The 22,149-nt window shown below is 46.1% G+C and overlaps 2 protein-coding genes and 1 pseudogene across 12 annotated transcripts in view; 2 read left to right on the top strand and 1 right to left on the bottom strand.

Moving 5' to 3' along the window:
- The window catches only part of Kif9 (kinesin family member 9), a 42,144-nt gene extending 34,370 nt beyond the window's left edge, over positions 1–7,774 (bottom strand). The window contains exons 1-4 of one of the 6 annotated variants that reach the window (XM_004834980.4): positions 7,586–7,758; positions 6,399–6,627; positions 2,463–2,560; positions 347–512 (exon numbers count right to left, since the gene is read on the bottom strand). In XM_004834980.4, coding sequence (XP_004835037.2) covers positions 347–512; positions 2,463–2,560; positions 6,399–6,435 — 301 coding nt within the window. In that variant the 5' untranslated portion in view covers positions 6,436–6,627; positions 7,586–7,758. The other 5 variants (XM_087187096.1, XM_087187097.1, XM_004834981.4 and 2 more) reach the window with 5 other exon arrangements.
- Positions 7,775–8,030: 256 nt separating this feature from the next.
- Positions 8,031–22,149, top strand: part of Klhl18 (kelch like family member 18) — a 51,457-nt gene continuing 37,338 nt past the window's right edge. For all 5 annotated transcript variants that reach the window (XM_004834985.4, XM_021256886.2, XM_004834984.4 and 2 more), the window contains exon 1: positions 8,031–8,201. In XM_004834985.4, coding sequence (XP_004835042.1) covers positions 8,073–8,201 — 129 coding nt within the window. In that variant the 5' untranslated portion in view covers positions 8,031–8,072. The remainder of the gene's footprint in view (positions 8,202–22,149) is intronic.
- On the top strand, positions 8,308–20,292 carry LOC106007995 (zinc finger and BTB domain-containing protein 44-like; annotated as a pseudogene). The gene is made up of 3 exons (XR_015441170.1): positions 8,308–9,341; positions 9,434–10,445; positions 11,156–20,292. The product of XR_015441170.1 is annotated as a zinc finger and BTB domain-containing protein 44-like (transcript).

Genomic DNA, 22,149 nt, shown 5'->3' with positions numbered 1-22,149 from the left:
TTCTATTTTGAGACAGTCTCATTAAATTTTCCTCGACTGGAAAATTTGTGATCCTCTTGCCTCATCCTCCTGTGTAGCTGGGACTGAGCCATGTGTCACCATATCTGGCCAAAGCCAGGGTCTTTTAATTATCCTAGGAAGGCAGGACCCAGGACATGGGATCAAGCTATCACCAAGCAGCAGTAAGATTTCTACCATAATAACATGGAGACAAATAAGCATACAAATGCTAGCAAGTGGGGTTATATTTTATTTTATTCACTATAAAACACTCGTACTGTACCTCTTCCTCCAGGAAGGGCCGCCTAGGCTCTTAGGAAAGATAACAGTTAATTAGCTAAATTACCATTGTAGCCATCCAGGGCCTGAGAAACCACATCCTTTGCAACTGTCTCATAAACCAAGTCCTGGGAGGCATCATGGAGAACTCCATCCAGCTTGAAGGACCAGTCTGTCTGCTGGTTATTGACAACTCCTCGCCGAGTGTCTTTTTTTAAGTGAATATCAATGCTCTACAAAAAAAGAGAAAAGAAAAGTCACTTGTGAGGAAAGTGGTGCAAAAAAAAAAAAAAAGAAAAGAAAAAGAAAATCACTGACAGCTTGGTGTGGTTGCACACACCTGTCATCTTAGCACTTGGGAGGCTGAGGCAGGAGGATTGCCAAGAGTTTTGAGGCCAGCTTGGGCTACATAGTGAGTTCAAGGTCAGCCTGACTACACAGTGAGACCCTGTCTCAAAAAAAAAAAAAAATCACTGATAGCTGAGTCCTGAATTGAAGAAAATAGAGGAAGTGAGCTCTAGGGTGAACAGGGATTCTGCATATCCGCTGATATTCTGGATGAATTCCTTGGAATGGGAGAAAGAAGCTCCTGCAGGGAGGCCACACAACCCTGTGGCAGCAAAATCAGCAGACTGGAGAGTTTACACGTTCACTGTTTGGTCAGGTACATTCATCATGCTTGTTGCTTATTTGTTGGGTTTCTTGTGGTGGTGGTGGTGGTGGCTGTGTTTTGAGATGGGGGTCTCACTATACAGTTCAGGCTGGTTTTGAACTTTCGATCCTCTTCCCTCAGCCTCCTGAAGGCTGGGATTCTAGGCGTGCACCACCATACCTGACTTCGTGTTCTTAGAAAGCAAGGCTTAGCTACACCTGTGAAGTACAGCAAGCCCTTGGATTAGCTGAGAGGGAGCAGCAAGGCTTGAGTTAGTTACAGGCAGGGGCTGACAGCAGGGACCCCCTCTGCTGTGCACTGTGCAGGCCCTGGGCCAGTGTTGAGTTGTGACGAACAGCACCAAAAGGCTCTGGGCTTCTCAGACAGTTACTCTTCAGGATTATAGTAAACTGACAGGGCCAACCTCCTTGTACGCAGTAGTGTTCAGATGCATGTACTCCGAAGGCAGTGGTGGCAGAAGCTGGCCTAAGGCCATCCTGGGTAAAGTCAGCTCCCAGTAAGGGCCCTCTTGATGGAGGCTTTGGATGTAAATATTCTCTTGCTCAAATCTTGTTTCCTTTTTTTTTGGTACTGGGGATCAAACTCGGGACCTTGCGGTTGCGAAGCAGGTGGCAGAACCACTGAGCTAAATCCCCAGCCCTTTTGTTTCCTTTTTGAGACAGATACTCACTACGTAGTTCACGCAGATCTTGAACTCACTATGTAGCCCAAACTGGGCTCAAACTCACAGTGATCCTCCTGCTTCACCCTAAGTGCGGGGATTCCGGGCATGTGCCACCACACTCCATTTCTTGCTCAAATCTTATCCTGGCTACTCTAATTCCTGAGCCAAGATCTGGCCACATAGAGTAAAATTAAGACTAAGAAAGACAAGTTTGGATCATCCACGTACTAAATGCTCCATGCCTGTGTGTTCTCTGAAACTGTGTCGTGCAGGGAACATGTCACAGGGCTGCATCTGAGCCCTTTTCTGACTGCTAGGACCTCTGAGGCTTGAGCAGTTTGCCCTTGAAGTCTTCCTTTAAAGATGTATCAAAGCTGGCCACAGTGAGCCTCTAGATGTCTGCTAATGAAAACCCCCCACACTCACACTGTCCCATGCCCATCAAAGGGCTCTCAGGACAGTGGTGAGGGTCTAGAGTTGGAGAAATCTTTCCACTCCTCATGATGAGTTTCCCCTACTGCTCGATAAGTTTAATAGTAATCAACTCGAGACAACCTTACTATACCCACCGTGAGATTATACAACAGATCTGACCGCAGAACATTCTAGAAGTGTGAGCAAATGTAGGGCAAAGCAGTTATTAACTGTAAAATTACAATTAAAGATGGGGACTTCCTCAATAGCACTGTGAAGGTGTGGTCTAGACTCGGACACTAGAGTCCATCTGAACTTTTACTCATTCCGCCTTGGTCCTTAAATGGTTGTTTGGAAACAGGGTCTTGCAGTAGTGACACAGGACAGAGAAAGCAAGGCCCCAGTGGGCGAAGGCAGACATGCTCCACTCACTTTGTTGTCATTTCCATATTTGATCATTTCATGAGCAAAGTCATCCGTCGGCTTGACGCGGACAAATGCATGAACCTTCTTCTTAGAAGCCCTCCTAGCTGAAGGGAAGAGAACAATGCAATTCTCAGTGGTTACCATCAAATAACAACAGGGTGGAGTCATCAAAAAGATCAGGAAAAGAGTGAGGTATGGCCTTGTTTTCCTGTGGCTCTGAGAGCCAGTCTTTCTTCTGGCCCCAGCTTCCCAGTGCTTTCCCCAAAGGACCCTCTTCAGCAAGCACTGAACTTCCTGCTGTAGTCAGCTTAATTTTCCACCATTGACCCCAAAAAGACTAAAATAGAAAGCAAAAATAATCTTCCCTTTAGTGGTCTTAGTTGTTGTTTCTAGAAATATTCTGCATCTAAGATGTGTTAACTTATGTTTTACCTCACTTATTATATTTTCTTGTAACATACTTACTATGAAATAGTATGTTAAAACTAGAGTTTTCTTTTCTTTTTTCGGTATTAGGGATTGAACCTAGGACCTTTGCATTGAGATACTTGTCCCTAGCCCTTCATTATTATTATTATTATTATTATTATTATTATTATTATTATATTATTATTTTTGGTACTGGGGCTCGAACTCCAGACCTTGTGCTTGGAAGGGAGGCGGCAGCACCACTGAGCTAAATTCCCAGCCCCCTTTTATTATTTCTTGAGACAGGGTCTCACTAAATTGTCCAGGCTAGGCTCAAACTTGCAATCCTGGGCCAGAGATTTAGCTCAGTGGTTCTGGTGCCTGCCTCGAAAGTGCAAGGTCCCGAGTTCGATCTCTGGTACCAAAAAACACAAAAAAACTTGCAATCCTCTTGCCTCAGCCTCCCAGAGCGCTGGGATTACAGGCATGTGCCACCACACCTGGAAAAACTATCTTTCTTTGTTAATTTATCTTGTATCAGATGCAGCACCACCTTCTGTGCTTGAGCTGACTATCTGGATCAGATAAAGATGCCCTAGCAGGCTAGTCTAGTCTAGACCAGTCCATAATCAGTCTTTCTTCTGTCATTCCACTGACAAAAATCACAGTTCCCTATTTCCTCTCCCTCTCTTGAAAGGTAAGTACTTATACTCTCATCAGTTTCTTTCAGGGACCCACAGGCATATTTGTCTTCCCTCATTTATACTATCACAAATAAGTACCATTTGTACAAGCATAACAGAAGTTGAAAGTTTGATGTGGCTTTATGCAATAGGATGGAAGAGGATGCCCAGGACTTGCAAAGCTTTCTAACAAACTTGTATGATGTTTAAAATTTTGAAGCTAATTTTTTTTAAGGTTTTTTTTTGGTACTGGGGAATAAAACGCAGGTCCTTGCACTTGCGCAGCTAAATCCCCGGCTTTTTTTCTTAAGTCTTTTTTTTTTTTTTTGGTACTGGGGATCGAACTCGGGTCCTTGTGTTAAGTTTTTTGAGACAGTCTCACTATGTAGTTTAGGCTGGGTTTAAACTATGTGGCCCAGGCTGGCTCCAGTGCTGGGATTATATGTGTTCAGCATCACACCCGGCTTTAAAACTAATTTTAAAGATCTTTATTATTAAAAATAAAAAACTCAAGTATAACAGCAGGTATAACAGGAAATTCTGGTTTTTGTTTTTTGGTTTTGGTACTGGGGATCAAACTCGGGACCTTGTGCTTACAAGGCAGCAGAACCATTGAGCTAAATCCCTGGCCCAGGAAATTCTTTTAATTAGTAAATTATTTTGTTTTTTAAAAAACACATTAAAGTCTAGGTTTGGAGGTGCACACCTGTAATTCCAGCACTCTGGGAGGCTGAGGCAGGAGGATTACAAGTTTGAGCCCAGCCTGGGCAGCTTTGTGAGTTAGGGAGACCCTGTCTCAAAGTAAAAAATTTAAAAAAGGCTGGGTGTTTGCATTCTCTTTGCCTGTATGCACCTTAAGGTTAATAATGACAAATGGCTGTATGGAACTCCTCTACAGATGCGAAGGAGCAGACTGTCAGTGCAGAGCTTCTCTGCAAATCATCTCCTCTGTGAGCTGTGGCCATCGCTTGGCTGTCTTCCTGGGTCTCACCAGTCAGTGTGGTTCCTCTCCTGCCTGGGTTTGAACTAGGCGAGACCTCATCAAATTATGGGCCACTTTGTTACAGAAACAGGCTGCTTGTGAACGCCGAGGTGATTCAGTTCTCCTTACAGAAGTATGAATTCTCCCCCACACTAGAAAGGCAGCATTTTGGGGGCAGACCTCTCCTCAGCTTCCCTGCCTCCTCAGAGTGGGTTGTTAATGGAAGTGTGTGAACACTGCAGCCTCCAGAGTGCAATGTTTCCGTAACCTATGTGTGGAGTATTCTAATGCTAGTAAAATCCCCAGCCTTTTGATGGCCTTTTACATGCTTCTCTTGCTGTGGGTTTCTTGGGTCTGAATAGATTATTCTGTACAATTAATTTATAGCATATTGGGCCAGGGATTTAGCTCAGTGGCACTGTGCCTGCCTCACAAATGCAAGGTCCTGAGTTCGATCCCCATACCAAATAAAAAAAAATTTTTTTTAAATATATATATAGCATACTGCACGTGTGTACGCACACACACACACACACACGTAGTCTGGGGGTGTAGTTCAGTGTGAAGACCTTGGGTTCAATCCCTACTATCACAAAAAAGCACATTAAATAAATAATAGTAACATTTCACATGTACTTTTCTTTTTTTTTACATGTACTTTTCTGAGAGAAGCTCAATGTTGTTACCTAACAATAATTATTCTAGATTTTTAAAATATTAATTTCCTTTCTCATTTCCAGACACAAGTTGCAGTGACTACTTGATTTCCTCTTACAATAACATTAACTATCATCAAGTGGTGTTAAGTGTCCTTATAGAAGCCAGTAAAATAGAGACAGGTGTTGCTATTTCAGTTTAGTTTCAATGATGTGGACAAAATAAAACCATGACTCCTCATAAGTCCTTCAGCTGTCAAATCAAGTAAGCAAACATGGCACTTACATACTTGCCTATTGCAGAGTGTGTGTGCACATCTTACATTTCTCAAGACACTACTTCATGGAAGTCTTTTTCCTAGATACTATGGGATACAGCATCTATGGTTTTTTAGTTTTAGAAAATTAATCTAGCCAGGCATGGTAGTGTACACCTGTAATCCTAGCACTTGGGAGTCTGAGGCAGGAGAGTTGCCTTGCATTTGAGGCCAGCCTGGGCTACATAGTGAGTTCAAGGACAGCCTGAACTACAGAAGTGTAACCCTGTCTCAAAAAACCAAACAATAACTGCCTTGAAAGTGCAAGGTCCCGATTTCGATCCCTGGTACCAAACCAAAAAAAATAAATAAAATAAAATAAATCTAAAAGATATTGGGGTGAGCAAAGATAATGGCTTATCCAATTTAAGCCCTAACATGTTTTGTCTGCAAAATTGAGCTCTAGAAATAAAAAGTCATTTCCAACTTCAGTTTGATTTATACTACCGGGAAGCCGAGGGAAGAGGCAGTTATGTTCTGACTCAAACCCTCACACCAAAACCACTTCCCATGCCAGGAACAAGGGCCCATCCTCCAGCCATGCAAAGTTCAGATGACATCCAGAGTGCCCTCTGAAAGGGACCATGAAGAAGCAGGGAACTCTGGGAGCAGGCGCTCAGGTCTCCCTCCCTGAAGCCCCTGCCTGCCAACAGCACAAGGGTAGCACAGGCCAGATCAGAGCATCCCCCAGAGCCTGCCCCTTCTCTGCCCTGAAATTGCCAACATGCACATGCAGTCGCCCCATCTGTGCTTCCCAAGGCCCTCTTCATGCTCATGCCATGGCTCCAAGCATGCCAGGAGCTACACCCGCATGCAATAAGGCTTTCCTATGACCTACTACTTACCAGCCCCTCAACACCCCGACATTTGGGGACCCCATGCCATTTTACACTTACTGAAATACTGCTTGTTACCATTTTTATGCCGCTTCATTTGTGTGGGTTTCAGCTCCCAAACCCAAATTACTTGTGAGCTGCCTGAGGCCAAGCTCTGTGCCCCCCACAATATGCAGAACAGTGCCTGGCACACAGCAGGTGTTCATGAAATGGCAGTTGGTGGTGGTGGTCATGGCTGGAAGTCAGAGGGTGGCTGAGTCTCCACATGTGCGTCCATCTTCAGTTACTACTGAGAGAATCCCAGGGGTGTATGAGGTCGCTCCCCTCCCACACCACCTCCAACCCGAGCCCAAGGCCCTTCTGGGAGAACACTTGGTTTCGAGGCATAAAAAGCCATGTTCACCTCCTCACTGTGCCCTCCCTTTTAGCAGTGTCCTCTTCCTCAGGACGCTGTGAGGAACACCACTGTCTTTTAGTCACCATCTTTAATATTCTGCTGTTATAAAGAGATTAAGTGGCCACAAGGAGATCTTTATGCTGAGACTCGTTTCCTCATGTTTTAGGAGTAGGAATGGACAGTACGGCCTCCAAGCATCCCCGAAGGCTCGACAAGAGCGTCTGGTGGGACTGTAGGCAAGAGGCAGGTCCCCATCTTCCCGTGCTCTTGCCCAGACCAGGGACAGAGGCGGTGGTGGCTGTTAACAGCAGCATCTGAACCCAAAACACAAGGTCTGATTGCACCCAGCCTTAGGATGAACGCAAGCCTGGCATCCAGGCAAAAGTAGCCTTTCTCCTTTACCTCACCTAATGTGCGGGAGCCCTGGGTGGAATGTGCGCGGCAGGGGCCCTTGAGCCCATTCCCGTCCCTCTCTGGAGCGGTTTCCTCATCTGTAAAGTGACGGCCTCGGATTGATGATCCCGAACCCCCCTCCAGTTTGAAAACTGACGAGTGAAGAAGAGTCCAGACGTCCTCTGGTACTCTGCCTCACACCGTCTGTGTCGTGGGCGCGACGTGGGACCCTCGTTAGGCTAGGGAACACTAGCTCGGAAAACCCCAAGTCACTATCAGGCTGAAAGGGGCCCGGTGATGCCTTGTCCTCCTCTGCCTTTGTTTCACAAATGAGTGAGCAAAGCCAGGAACTCCCATGTAGACCGCTCTCGGACCCCAGCCACTGCCAGCGGCCCGGACGCACACCCCATCGGGTCTCCCTTCGCTCTAACCCCGCCCGCGCATGGCCCCCGCTCACCGCTCTCGAGGCAGCGGCCCTTTCCGAGCGCGACAGCTGCAACTACAGCAACCCAAACTCTGCACGAGACCAGGGCACCCCAGGCGGAGCTGCCCGGCTGTGTACACAGTCGCCATGGCAACAGACCGCTTCCGGGAATTACGGAAGTGTCTGGGAGTGTGGCAGAAATGAAAATCCAAAGTTCTTCGGTGATACGATTAAGGTCAAGGCCGAATCAGAAGACGGCAAATGGAACCCATTAATCTAGAAAGATTGCAGCAGGCGTATGCACAGTCGAGGCCTTGAGAGCGGGAAACGAAGGCTATGGTTAAACCAGGAAGCGGGGCGGCCGGGCTTCCGGCGTAGAGGAGTTTGCGACTACGGCGCCGCGCGGGCCCATCCAATTCCGGCTCCGCGCTGCCAGCTGCAGTCGGCGTGCGCCCTCGCCGCGCCCTGATTAGTGTGGAGCCGGCCGGCCAAGCCTGCGCAGTCGCGGCGGCCGGGGAAGATGGTGGAGGACGGCGCGGAGGATCTTGAGGACCTGGTGCACTTCTCGGTGTCCGAGTTGCCGAGTCGCGGCTACGGCGTCATGGAGGAGATCCGACGGCAGGGCAAGCTGTGCGACGTGACGCTCAAGGTGACGCGGGCTGGGCGGCGGCTGGCGGCGGCAGAGGAGGCGAGCCAGAAGAAAAGAGGGGCGGCGGACAGGGGCAAAGAGGACAGTGGGCGAGGGATGGAGAGAGAGGCGGGTGGAAGCCAAGCTGGGAGAGGACGAGGGACAGCCTTTCAGCCCTGGGTAGGGAGGGTGAGAGGTGAGCCGCCAGGCCCTCAGAGTGGGCGACGTGGGGTGCCCGCCTCCTTTTTCTGTCACACAGACCCGAGAAGATGTGCTCACAGCCCCCCGTGGAAGAAGGGGTGGGGGCTGGCTCCACACGCTGGTGTGCTCCCTGCAGCATCTTCTCTTGGCACTTAGACTTCTTTGTGCCCCCAAAGTGATTGTGTTGTGCAGAGGCAAAGGCTGCTCCTCAGGAGTCATTGCCTCCCCTTGATTGTTAGATGACGGTCTTGTCTCTTAAAGAGCTCTTACACTCGATCTGGAAATCTTTTGAGGTGGGCAGCTACTCAGCTCACACTGGAAGACTTTCATATCCCACCCCACCCCAAAAAAAGGTCCTAGGCTGATGGGCTGCTTGAGGAGAGGGGTGCCTTAACCACCTGTTCCCTACCAGCTCTCCAAAACTGTTCCCCGCCCTGGCCAGCGGCCCCCAGCTGCCGCTGTGCTGGGGTTCCCCGGGTCGCCTTGTTACTCCCTCAGGCCGGGCGTGCCTCTGAAAGACGGCCCCTGGGTTATGACCATCACTTGCTCTGAAGGCATGTTTCCTCCCTGAACCACATGATCCCAATCAAAGACATTTCTGATTTGTTTACATCCCTGAAGAGGATTTATATTTACCTCTGTAGAAAAGGAAGGAAAAGATGGGTGTGAAAACATTTCCCCAGAGCTCCTCTTCCCATAGTCAGGAAATGGTTGTAAAACTACATATGCTACGAAATGATGGACATTTTTGTGATGTCACTATTTGTGTCCAGGACACAATCTTCCGGGCACATAGGTGGTACTAGCAGTTTGCAGTGATTTCTTTCACACCAAGCTTGTGGGCCAAGCAGAGGATGAGAACAAAAATGTGTTGGATCTGCATCATGTTACAGTGACTAGCTTTATACCTCCTTTAGAATATGCTTACATAGTCACTCTGTCGATTAATACAGAAAACATTGCCGGGGATTTAGCTCAGTGGTTCCGTTGCTTGCCTTGCAAGTGCAAGGACCCGAGTTCGATCCCTGGTACCAAAAAAAAATTCCAGAAAACATTGATGTTCTAGCTGCAGCGAGCTATATCCAGATGTTTAGTGTTGCTAGCACCTGTGCAGAGTTCATGAAACCAAGTATTTTATGGAATATGCCCAATAACCAGGCAGAAAAGAGTTTAGGTGGTGGGCAAGAAAAGAAAATTCTAACTGCAATTTTACTTCTGGAGATGGAAGCATTTCTCCAGTATCTTCAGAGTGCAGTGTGTTGGAAAGAATCATTCCTGTCTGCTGAGAATCCCAGAGAAAGCACAAAAGCTACACTGTTATGTTTCCTAAGAGTCTTGTAAAATGTACCACACAAACAAGTTCTTAAGAGGTGTTGAGTTCTTCAGCTTCCTACACAGAACACTGTAATCGACCAGGTGACTAGCTTTTCCTTTTGGAACTGATCAAAGAATCAGCTTGAGAAAGCTAAACAGGTGGAAAATATCCAGATTTTAGAATTACCTGACCCACCTGAGGTAGATAGAAGAATGGCTGTGACTTGCGAGAGCACAAAAACTGCCTTGCCTCTGTATGCTGAAGATGACAAGTCAAAGCAGAAAGACTAAGTGACGAAGAGGACCTGGAGGAAGTATCCCAGCCTGTCAGTGCATCTCAGAGTTCACTGAGTGATCAACAGACAGTACAGGAAAATAAACCAGACTGAGAGGACCTTCTGATTAGTCCACAGTCTTCCGATACAGGCTCAGTAGAAGCAGGCGTTACTGAGGTGCTTCCTACACTTCAGTGCACCTCTAGCGCTAATGCTCACGTGGATGATGATGATCGACTGGAAAATGTTCCGTACCCTTACCAACTCTACATTGCTCCTACGGGTAGTGCAGAATGACGAAGTCCAACCGGTCCAGATGGGCGTTTTCGGGGTTCAACCATGGGGTGCAATTCACCCGTATTCAGAACCTAGAACAGCATGTGCTACCAATGAGGAATTAAACCGTTTCAGTGTGACTGCTGCGGGAAAAAGTTCACCAGGGCTTACCTGCTAAAGATACATCACCTGAACCCGGCCCCTATACATTTAATTTTTTAAGCAAGAAAGAATTTGGGAGGGCCGGGATTTAGCTCAGTGTTTCCGCCACCTGCCTTGAAAGTGCGAGGTCTCAAGTTTGGTCCCCAGTACCAACAAAAAGGATTTGGGAAAGAATCTCCCTTTTCACTTTGTAAGCCTACAACTGATGTTTTATTTTTCTTAACTGAGATGGCCTTGTAAGGACACAATAATGTGATGTTGAAATGATAGAAATCATGACAGTTAGGAAACCAGCTGATTTAAACTATATAGGTACCAGGTTTTTTCTTTCATTATTTAAAGTAGGCTAATAGATCATTAGGTAAATAAATCATGATTATTGACCATCCTGAGATGAAAGGGTATGTGAGAAGCAAATTATTAAGCAGCATTTGACTAATGGCCTGAGTAGATGTTTGCTCCTATATGCAGGATGTTGCCAAGCCTGTTGTTTTTGGAAGTATTTATGCTACGCTTTCTTAAAAATTACTAAGTAGGGCCGGGAATTTAGCTCAGTGGTTCTGCTGCCTCCCTCGCAAGCGGAAGGACCCGAGTTCGATCCCCGGTACCAAAAAAAAAAAAAAAAAATTACTAAGTACTTCTGAAATCAAGCGTGCTTTTTTTTTTTTTTTTTAAAAGCTTTGTAATTTCTATTATGATTTTTTCTGGTGAAAATTTCGTCTTGGGTAGGCATTCCCTATACCTTTAAAGTACCACTCCAAAGGCAAAGAACCATAACTGAGCAGTCATGCTATGGATGAAATGACCAGGAATGCAGAATAAAATAGGCAAATCCCAGCTTCATAGAAAATCTCTTAATGCCGCTATTCTGACTAAAATTGACATGCACCTGGTCTTTGAAAGTTAATGCCTGGCCGAGGTCACTGCCCAAATTACTTTCGCCCTTGGCCTATCAACTGTATTTGCTCTTGCATATACTGGTGTACTACCATATGAGGAGAAATATCCCTCACAAGCACAAGGACCCAAGTTCAATCCTCAGTACAAAAAAAAAAATCCTGAGAAAATATCGGAGATATTCTGTATTTTATGTATAAGTTTATGTATTATTTGAGATGTTTTACCCTGCAGTTTTAAACAAAGAATTCTGTTGAAGCTTAAAAAAAGACAATCTCCCCACCCCCCCCAATAGAGCTATTCAGAGGGGTCTTTCTGCTCATATTTTCTACATGGTTCAAAAATCCTCTTGCATGTATTTAAGTCAGACTGCTACAGACAGTAGAATAGGGTGGTTAAGAGTCTGGCTTTGAAGACCGCAGGATTTGGATTAAAATCCTACTTGTAACCTTGGGCGAGTTACTTAATCTCTCTAAGCCACAGTTTTCTACATGTAAACATAGGGATGGTTACCTGGCATAAATTTTTCATCACTTTGAAATCCCTGCTGAAGGAGACAGTTTTCCAGGAGAGGAGTAGACTGAGGAAAAGGGCAAGATCTTCACAGGTGGGAAGGGAAAATCAAGAGAACGAAGAAAAATAAGCTGGACCAGAAGGAGGCAGAGGAAGTAAAAATAAATGAGAGGTTGTGTGTAGAAGATGCCAAGGCCACTCGAGATCTGTAAGCAGAATGATCGAGTTGTGGCAGTAACATTTGGTGTGAGAAGAGAAGGGTGAAAGTTAATCGTAAGGGAGAATTTTTGGATTAAGATTTAGATTGTAGAGGGCCGGGGATTTAGCTCAGTGGTTTTGCTGCCTGCTGCGCAAGCGCAAGGACCTGAGTTTGATCCCCGGTACCAAAAAATAAATAAATAAATAAAATAAAAAATAAAAAGATTTAGATTGTAAGAGTGGGCTTAGGAAGATTTATGAAACACTGAGAAAGAGAGAGTGGCAGATGGGATGGTTACAGATAACATCGACATAAAGTAGAACTTTATGTATTTATTTATTTATTGTTTGGTACCAGAGATCAAACTCTAGTCCTTGCACTTGCGCGGCAGGCAGAAGAACCACTGAGCTAAATCCCCGGCTCTAAAGTAGAACTTGAATGCAAATACCAAATATAGCAAATCTGTAGCAGAGAAATGCTTGAATGTTTTTTTCCTTTAAGAACTTTTCTGTTGATTCACAGGGACAAGTAAGTCCTTCAGATGGAGTTCCTGCCAAGAGTGTCAGTCGGAATTACTCTGTTAGAGTCAAGGGTAGGGACATAGGGACCAGTATAAAGGCATCGGCATTTCCTTTGTGGGTTCTCAAACTGTTCTGTAGAGGCTGAGGAGTATCCCAGAATAGTGGGGACCAGGGAAAAGTCAAACAAAGGGGCCTGCTGCATTTCACTACCCTCTGCAAGAGCTGCTCTAAAAAATCTATTGTTTTTTTTTTTTTCTTTTTCTCTTTCATAATAGAGTCTTTCTCAAATTTCTGGTTTCAGACTGGTTTTCAGATAAACAGGCACGGAAAAGCTGATTGGAAGCTTTTTGGTGTGTGATGATTTATTGACTAGTGGGCCTCCCTGTAGGGCAGGGGTTCTCAAACTTCAGCAGGCTTAGAGTCACGTGTTGGCCTTGTCAAAACTCTGGTTGTTGGAGTTTACCCAGAAGTTCTGACTCATGGGTCTGGCACCGGCCTGAGAACGTACATTTCGGTCAAGGTCCCTGGTGATGCACCTCCGATTCTGGGACCACATTCCGATCGCTGTAGGATGGTGTCCTTTTCATTAATATGTGTTCGGCGTCCATCAGTCTACCTCCAAGCATCTTCCTATATGGAACAGGTCTAGCTGTCAACCCCTGGGGGTCTTCTAGTGAGAAAGACTGGGGGCTCTGTCTCTTGTATGCAGGTCTGCACATCAGTCCCGGCCCTCCCTTGTCTTCTGTGGTTCAGTAGTTACCCTGTTTAGGGAGTGAACCTCCAGGCTTTGGCTAGGTCCATGCAGAGTGGTTGCTTGCCTGGAGAAGGGGCCAGTGCTGCCTGTTTTTGGCCTCTCCTCTTGCCATACCTTCAGAGGTGGTGCCTCCGGAGGTTCAATGTTGGAGGCATCGAACGAGTTCTGTATATGTTGATGATTTGGTTTCTTCATATGTAAGACAAGTCATCTATCTCCATTCTGAAGATTGTACTAGTTAATATACTCCAAACAGACATAGAGTAAAGGCTTAGTAAGTAGTAGCTTGGGGCGGGGATTTAGCTCAGTGGTTTCCGATGCTTGCTGTGCAAGCGCAAGGACCAGAGTTCGATCCCTGGTACCAAAAAATTAAGTAGTTTTTTTTTTTTTAGCTATTTATTATTAATACATGCTTTTAAGAGTCAGGGGGCTTGTAGCCAGGTGTGGTAGTTCATGCCTGTAATCACAGCACTTGGGAGGGTGAGGCAGGAGGATCACCATGAGTTCAAGGCCAGCCTGGGCTACATAATGAGGTCAAGTCTAGCCTAAATTATAGAATGAGACTGTCAAAAAAAAAAAAAAAGAGTCAAGGTCTCGCCATGTTGCCCAGGCTGGTCTTGAACTCCTCTGCCCAAGTGATCCTCCTGCCTTGTCTCCTGAGCAGCTGGGACTGCAGATATGCACCACCCAGCTTATTAATAATTCTATAAAGTTTCTGGAGGGAGTGGAGATAATATTTTGTGTATTTTCATTGAGCTGTTTTGAATTTATTTTAGTGCCTGATGCATTTTGGATGATTTTACCTAAACAAAATGCTTATTGTCTTAAAAAAATATATTTACAGATCACTGCTCTACTTCCATAACTCGTGCTTCATAGATTAGGACCCAAGCCCAGAAAGGAAGGGAAGGGACTTTCAAGGTCACAGATTGGGTTAGGCAGAAGTAGGATTAGACTCCTGGCCTCTGTATTCAGGGCCAGGTGTTCTTCATGGCGCCTTGTTGCCTCTCTTGCCACTGAGTGACTGAATTGATTTCAGCCTCTACCATGTGAAACTGGGTTAACCTGCCTCGGGTCACCATTACTTAACCTTAATAACGTGTCGTCTTGTCTATCTTCCCAGGATTGTTTAGGAAGAGCATGAAAGTGAGCTTTTGTAGACATACTGCATTCTCAAAACTTGCTGCCAGTACTTGAACCTCAACTTAATTTTCTTTTTGCACTTGAACTTTTTTTGTGTGTGTGTGGTACTGGGGATCGAACTTGGGTCATTGCACTGTTGAGGCAGGCGGCGGAACCACTGAGCTAAATCCCCAGTCCTTAATTTTCTTCTGGAAGTATTTGAAATTCAATTTCTTGGGAGCCTGTTGGATAGTTAAGTAGAGGCACAACAGAAAAGAGTAATAGTCTACAGCCATACCACTCCAAATGTGCCGGATCGCCTCAGAAAAGAGTAATATGTTCTTTTTTTCTTAAGTCACATTCAGTGGTCACTTGAACCTCTTATTAGAAAAAAAATCCTTGGTCTCTCTCATTGGCAAGTCTTTTATCTTTTGAGTTTAGGAGGACGGTAAGCACCCTGTGGCCTAAGGCTTGGTGTGGTAGAGATGTTGGTATCTGTGAAGGCTCTCATCCCCTCTTCCCGTTCCATTCATCTCCTTTTTCTGGGCTACCCAAGCAGCATCTGTTAGGTCCATTGGGTCCAGCCAGGTGGGCAGAATCCTAATTCAGTGAGTATTCTTCATACTCATGAGATCTGTAGCCACCAGATTAGTTCAGATGCTCCTTTCCTTTTTCTATATCTGTGAGAGCAGAATAGGTAGGGGGAGTGGGAATCTCCAAACTTGCATGTTATTCACTGACCTGTAAGCATAGATGAGAGAAGGTGTGTGTGTGCGTGTGCATGCATGGATAACTGTGTACACGTTTTTTGCTTTGCAACCACTGGTAAATGGTTCCCAAAAGATCTGTTACCATCAGTCTTCTCACTGAGGTGTTTTTTTTGGTACCGGGGATTGAACTTGGGACTTTGCACTTTCGAGGCAGGCGGTGGAACCACTGAGATAAATCCCCAGCCCTCACTGAGGTTTTGAACTCTGGTCTGAGAATTGCGCCTGGGAAGGAAATGTCTTTTTCAAGGGTGAAAGGTACAGTAGTAGAATATTTCCTTTTGATCCACTAAATGCAGGTACAGAATTTTCGCTGAAGCTGACTTTTGAGCCTGAAAACTTGCCAGCTTGCTGTTACAGCTGGCTTTGTCATGAAAGAGGAGGTGGAGAAGGATATTAGGAAATAAGGTGAGGACCTGCTGATGCGTACCATTGTCATTATGTGTAGTGTAGTAAATTATGCAGGGATAATTATAGTCCTAGAACAATCATAGTCAAAGGAACCTGTGGAGGTACTCTATCAAAGCCATCCATTTTGTACATTAAAAACAAACAAACAAATAAACCCTAGGCTCAGAGCTATTAAGGGATTTGTCCAAGCTACAAAGCTGTATTAGCAGAGATCCAACACAGCTGCTTTTGTATGGGTGGAAAGGATGCTTTTACATCCTCTGTCAGATTACTCACCTGCCCTGCTGATGTGTGAAGCAGAGCAAGGGACAGAGCCTCTTCCCTGTCATCTTGGAGCACAGCTGGTGGTGATGTGTATGTCCCAGGGCAACACCCTGTTCTATTTCAGTAGAGAAGGGCTGGGGATTTAGCTCAGTGGTTCCAGTCCCTGCCTCGAAACCGCAAGGTCCCAAGTTCAATATCCAGTACCAAAAAAAAAAAAAAAAAAGTAAGCCACAGATCTATTTCAGTAGAGAAGAAAATTCAGGCTTTCTCTGTAGTCTTCTAGATAGGAATTTTTTTCGTTTCACTACTGATATGTAGCCCAGGCTGGCCTGGAACTCATGGTGATCCTCCTGCCTCAGGAGGATTACAGGTGTGCACCCCCACACCTGGCCTTTTTTGTTCTTTTTGGATGGAGACTTACTGTCTTATCCAGGCTGCCCAGACTTATGTTCCTCCCGCCTTAGCCTCCCCAAACACTGTAGCTGTAATTACAGGTGTGCACCATCACACCTGGCTCAGACAGGATTTTTTTTTACTCCTTTTGATTTTAAAATGATGTTGTCTTGGAAAACATATGCTTCTAAATAGTATTCAGATGTTCCTGGGGTTTTCTGCTCTTTTCAGGTAGTGTTCATCTTCAGCGTGTGTCTTTCTAATGTACAGTTAGGGCTGAGGAAGAATATGTTCCCTCCCAGAGGAGCGGAGTGTAAGAGGTAGGAATTCCATATTCATCAAAAATTCAGTTTTGATATGGCCTTTATGAAGTTCAAGGCTTTGGAGCAGGTTACAGTTACCATTGCCTTATTGCTCCATGCAGTATCTAACCTTGGAAGTGTCTCTTCCTGAAGAGTACAGATAAAGGGCAGGGGCTGTAGCTCAGTGTAGAGCCCTCGCCGAGCATGTTCCAGGTGCTGGGTTTAATCCTCAAACCCACATACACAGAAGTACAGATGACCCAGAAGTGAAGAATTCTGTTCCCAGCCTGCTGCAGGTGATCACGGGGTATACTGGTTGGCAAGTGAATTACCCACATAGGGGACAGTGTTGTTAAATCTTTCATCTCATCTTTAAAGTCAAGCAGCTCTGCTGGAACCTGGAGCGGAATGCTTCTGAAGCGTTAACTGCAGGCACTGTGCTCCCTTTCTGTCTCAATGGAAGCTGAGGATGCTCAGCTGCTCATAGAACGGCAGGCCAGAGGGAACCCTGCCCATTCCTGTGTTCAGGGGGACAGACAGATCGTCCGTGTTCAGGGGCTGACAGTAAAGGGCAGAGTTTGGGCTTCAGCAGGCAAAGTAGAAGATTGGTAGCTCATGTATGGCCCAGGATAAGTGATAATGTCTGGGCAGAGTGTGCTGAATTTCTGATGAGAATACAGAAATGCTTTTTAAAAAATAGACTCGGAAAGAGATATGTGTGCACCAGTGATCATAGCCACATTGTTCACAATAGACCAAAGGCAGGTGCAATCCAGGGGTCCATGGATGGATAGATAAAAATAGTACACACACACCCCATACCATATAATTAACCTTAAAAATGAAGGACTCTGACACATGCTACAACATAGATAGACCTTGATGCTATGTTAAAGCTGTAATCCCAGTACTTGGGAGGCAGAGGCAGGAGAATTGCCATGAGTTTGAGGCCAGATTGGGCTATACATCAAGACCCTGACTCAAAACAAAACACTATATTAAATGAGATAAACTGTTCCCAAAAGTGCAAATATGTGATTTCACTTATATAAGGGGACTACAGTAGTTCAATTTGCAAAGACAAAAAGTAGCAGGGTGGCTTTCAGGGGCAGGGAGGAAGAAGGAATGGGAAGTTATTATTTAATGGGTCAGCATTTATTTATTTATTTATTTATTTTTCCAGTATCAAGGATCAAACTCAGGACCTTGCACTTGGGAGGCAGGTGTGGTGCCTCAGAGCTAAATCCCGGGCCCTTCTGGGTTTTAGTTTGAGATGATAAAAAAGTTCTGGAGATGAATGGAGGTGACACTTATAGAACAATATGAATGCGCTTAATGCCACAGGACTGTATACTCAAAAATGGTTAAAATAGTAAATTTTGTTATTTATATTTTGCCACAATAAAAAAAGATGATAAGCTCAGAAAGACTTGTTACCAGATTGACAGGTGAGATTGCTTATAGTGCTTTGTGACATTAAAAACAAAATTCATCTCTGGATCCAGACTGATTGATCAGAAACATTTGATACTAAGGGATAAGCTTTTTTACTTTTTATTTTTTGTAATATGCTGCCTCAGCCATTAATAACCAAATTGTAAGCCCGACATGGTCATGTACACCTATAATCATAGCAATCGGAGGCTGAGGCAGGAGGATTGGTGCAAGTTTGACACCAGCCTGGATGACATAGTGAGTTCAGGGGAAGCCTCCTCGTGAAGCCCTGTCTCAGAAGAAAACCAAACAAACAAACCCCTCAGAAACAAACCCCTAACTTGTATTAGTTTGGGCCAGTAGTTGCACTTCAAATTGTCACTTAAGACATTGATTTTTAAGAGGTAATAATATTTAAGTGATGTACACGCTGCTCTGTGGCTGTTTTCCTGGACTGATTAGGAAATCTAAATATCATGTTAGCTTGGGGAAGGTGTCCTGATGACCAGCAAAACCTGCTGTGCTACCACGCCTTGCAAGTAAAGGTGTATTGGTGAAGTCTCAAATTACAGATAGCTTCCAAATCTGTATTTCTACCCCTTTCTTTGTTCTCAGATTAAGGGGCCTTTCTTTCCATTTGTCCTATGAGCCCTCATACTCTAGGTGGTCTTGGCCTTCTAAGCTGTCTCTTAGTGTGTTTCCTTTCTGTGAGGATCCATCCATCTGAACATGCACAATTAAAACTCTGGAATCGGCTTTGGCTCATCTCTTCCCATTTATGTATTTTGTGGCACTAATCACAGTAGTAATTGCATAATTATTTATAGTTTTGTAACTCCAAGAGCAGGGCTGGGACTGAACTATTTACACAGGTTTCTGAGTTATAGGTGTTTAGTAAACCACTGCCCTAATTGAGATCCACCCGGTATTTCCCCCCTCCAGGACTGAGGTCGTCACACAAGCTACATTCCTACCTCTTTTTTATTTTTATTTTTATTTTTTTGAGATGGAGGTCTCACTAAGTGGCCCAGGCTGGGCTGGAACTTGCGAGTCTCCTGCCTCAACCTCCCAGGTGGTGGGATTATAGGCATTGCCCCATCACGCTTGGCTCCAGTATTGCTTTAACTTCATTCGTGTGTTGAGAGAATTCTTGTAGATCCTTAGGAAATGATCCTTATGCAGCCAACAGCTTGCTTTTTCCAGGTTTACCTCTGGTCTTTTCCTCTACTTGGAGAGGCTTCACATTTCACTTTCCTTCAGCAAACAGTGTATTCAGGGTAAGTCTGTACTCTCCCCAGGCCAAGCACTGTCCTCTGTGCTGCAGTGCAACAGTGAATAGAGTCGGCCAAACCTTTGGGAAAGTGAGCTTCTGCTCTAGAAGGCAGCAGACAGTAAACAGCAGCTGCGAAAGGTCCAGGAGATAGAGCATTTACTTGGTGTGCAGAAGGCCCCAGGCTCGATCCCCAGCACTGACAAAAACAAAACAAAACACCATAAATGTCCAGTGGTGGTAAGTGCTATAAAGAGAAGTGAAGCAAGGTAAGGGCCGAGAGTGCGGTTTTGTTAGAGGCCCACAGCAGCCTGAGTAGAGACGTGAGTGACTAAGGGAAGGAGTGACCCTGGGATGGCTGAGGGAGGAATATTCTGGGTAGAGGGCATAGTAAGCACGGGGCTTGGGGAAAACAGCAGGAAGTTGGCCCAGTAAAAACAGCAACCTAAAGAAGAGTGACAGGATGTGAGGTCAGGGAGGTGGCCCCTCCAGGCCCAGCTTGGGTCCCCGCTTGGCACAGCATGGTCAGTAAACACTGCAAATGCCCTGGGGGAGCCCAGTGGTAGTGTGTGCGCGTGGCACACTGAGCCCCTGGGTTTGGCCCCAGCACCAAACAAACAAAAACCTTTATGAATGCAGTAATCATTCACTTATATCTATGAATGAAGGATCAGGACAGAGTGTAGGAAGGTGCTCTGCATATTCCACAGTTCATGAAGAGCACACAGGATTTCCCCTGTCCTTTCCCCCTGTTGTTAGGAGAGATGGTGCTGACACCCAGAGCAATAGAGACTTTCTGGCTGGTTCTTTCCTTGGTGGAGGAGGTGGGGACAAAAATCTTACTTTATTCATTCCATCACAAAAAGAAGTTACCTACTTTTCACAAGAATGCGGAAAATACTTGTGTCCTAAGTTTTTCTCTACTTCTGATAGTTCCACTCCGTTTGACTGATTCCTTTGACTCCCTGGGAACACTCAGACACCGCTAACATGAAACCCAGACTGTAGCTGTCAGGGGAGCTGCTGCGCTGGTGGAGGTTGTAGAAGCTGCCTCTGCCGTGCAGTGAGCAAAGCTTGCCTTCCCTGTGTCTGTGACCAACCCTTCAGGTCATCCCGACGTCTGGTGGCAGCAGGAATGCGGGACCAACAGGTGGCTCGTAGTTTTCCATGGGATTTAGGGAAGGGCTGCTGATTTGACCAAATCTTCGATTATTCTAAGCTGCACAGAGAAATCCTTTACTGTCCCTGCTGTCTCAGATGCGAGAGGGAGAAGCTTAAGGGTTTCCGGTGCTGACAGCTACTCCTGGCAGGCTTTCCCAGGACTGCCAGCTGGGCTGCTCTCCACCTCACCCCCTGGGTCCCCATGGTCTCCTAGGTCAGCTTGCTGGCTCTTTAGGACCTCTGATCTCCATCCCCTGGGCCCTGTCTTGTTTGTACTTCAGGGCTCCACTCGTGTTTTCTTAAGGGTGTGAAGTGACCCAGCACTCCCTCTGTTCTCCTGAAGCACTTAGTGCTTGTGTGTATTTAGCAAGCTGCTTTTGTTTGGCAGAGACCCATGCCATCTCCGTTCCCTTATTCTGTCACATGGAGGGGCTGCGTGAAGCACCATCTCTGAGGATGATCGTCTCCTGTCTCCAGGTGTAGTCGACTGTCCCCCCTTCCATGCTGCCGAGCCTTCCTCACTTCGCAGAGTGCTGTCATTGGACCAGTAACCCTGGCATCGCCCAGGAGCCCATTAGAAATGGCAGAATGTCAGGCTCCACCTTGGACCCAGTGACTCTTCCAGCCTCTGCACACCATGGTGTAGAAGCATGGCCTTAACATTTTACCCCTACTCTCCTCATACTGAATGTGGTGTGAATGAGTTTTTCTTCCCTTCCAGAGTACGAGCTCCTGAAGCCTGTGAGCCTTTGATTATCCATTTGTGGTTCTTGGCACATTACAAGGACTCCAAAGTGCTGAATTAACCCCAAAGGGCACCTGGCATTGTGTTTGAGATGCTCCTCAGTCAGCGTCCTGAAGAGTACATTCAGCTGTGCACAGTGCTTTGGGGTACTTGGGGCACCAGGACTCAGCCTCTGCCTTTGTTGTTCATAGATTTGTGGGGAGGGAGGTGCGCATCTGTCAGTCACGGGGCAGGGCCCTGTGATGAGTTCTGTGAGAGTGCAGGCATCCCCAACTCCAAGGGTGGCAGTTCTTTATAGTTCAGCAGGAGGATGACTGTTTCATGGAAGGATGGTATTGGGTCAGTACTTTGCAGGTTGAATGGGTCTCAGACAGACAGACAGGATGGGAAGAGGCTGGGAGACAGTGTATGAGAGGCCCAGGCATGGAAGCACATGCATGCTTGTCTCTCACGTGAGAAAGGCGCAGAGAAGCAAGGTGGAGGGTGGGTTGAAGAGGTGGCTTGGGCGCAGACTGGGACTGCATCCTCTTGGGAAGGCGTCTGGACTGGTAAAAAGCCTCGGATCACTTGAGGTTGGTACAGTGGTTCCTGAGGACTTGGCCCTCCTGTCTCCCTCCTTTACCTCCCATCCTACCTTGCTGGGTATGGGGAGGGAGGATTTGGAAGGGGTGGGGACAATCCTGAAAGTGTCAGCCCCCTCATTATGTGGGGCTGTAGCCCAGGTCTTTTCTTAGTGTCGCCTGATCTGTCACTTCCTCTCACCTCCTTCCTGAGTCTCTGCTCAGTGGGGCTCCCTGAAGCAGAGAGACCAAAGCACCGTGAACAGAGGGTTCGTTGTCCTCGCCTCGGTTTCCCAGCCCCATGTGCATTTCTTCTTATGGTGGGTGGACAAGTGCTCCTCTGCCAATGTCTGGGCCGGTGGGTAGGCCATCAGCATTTAAGGTGAGAGGACACACCTGGCACTTCCTTATATGCCATCTTGTGAAGA

Source organism: Heterocephalus glaber, unplaced genomic scaffold (genome assembly GCF_053883595.1).
Source record: "Heterocephalus glaber isolate CG9 unplaced genomic scaffold, H.glaber_assembly_v1.0 deba00001504, whole genome shotgun sequence".
Taxonomy (NCBI): domain Eukaryota; kingdom Metazoa; phylum Chordata; class Mammalia; order Rodentia; family Bathyergidae; genus Heterocephalus; species Heterocephalus glaber.
The sequence above is the reverse complement of the archived record's forward strand: the minus strand, read 5'-3'. Positions and strand labels throughout refer to the sequence as shown.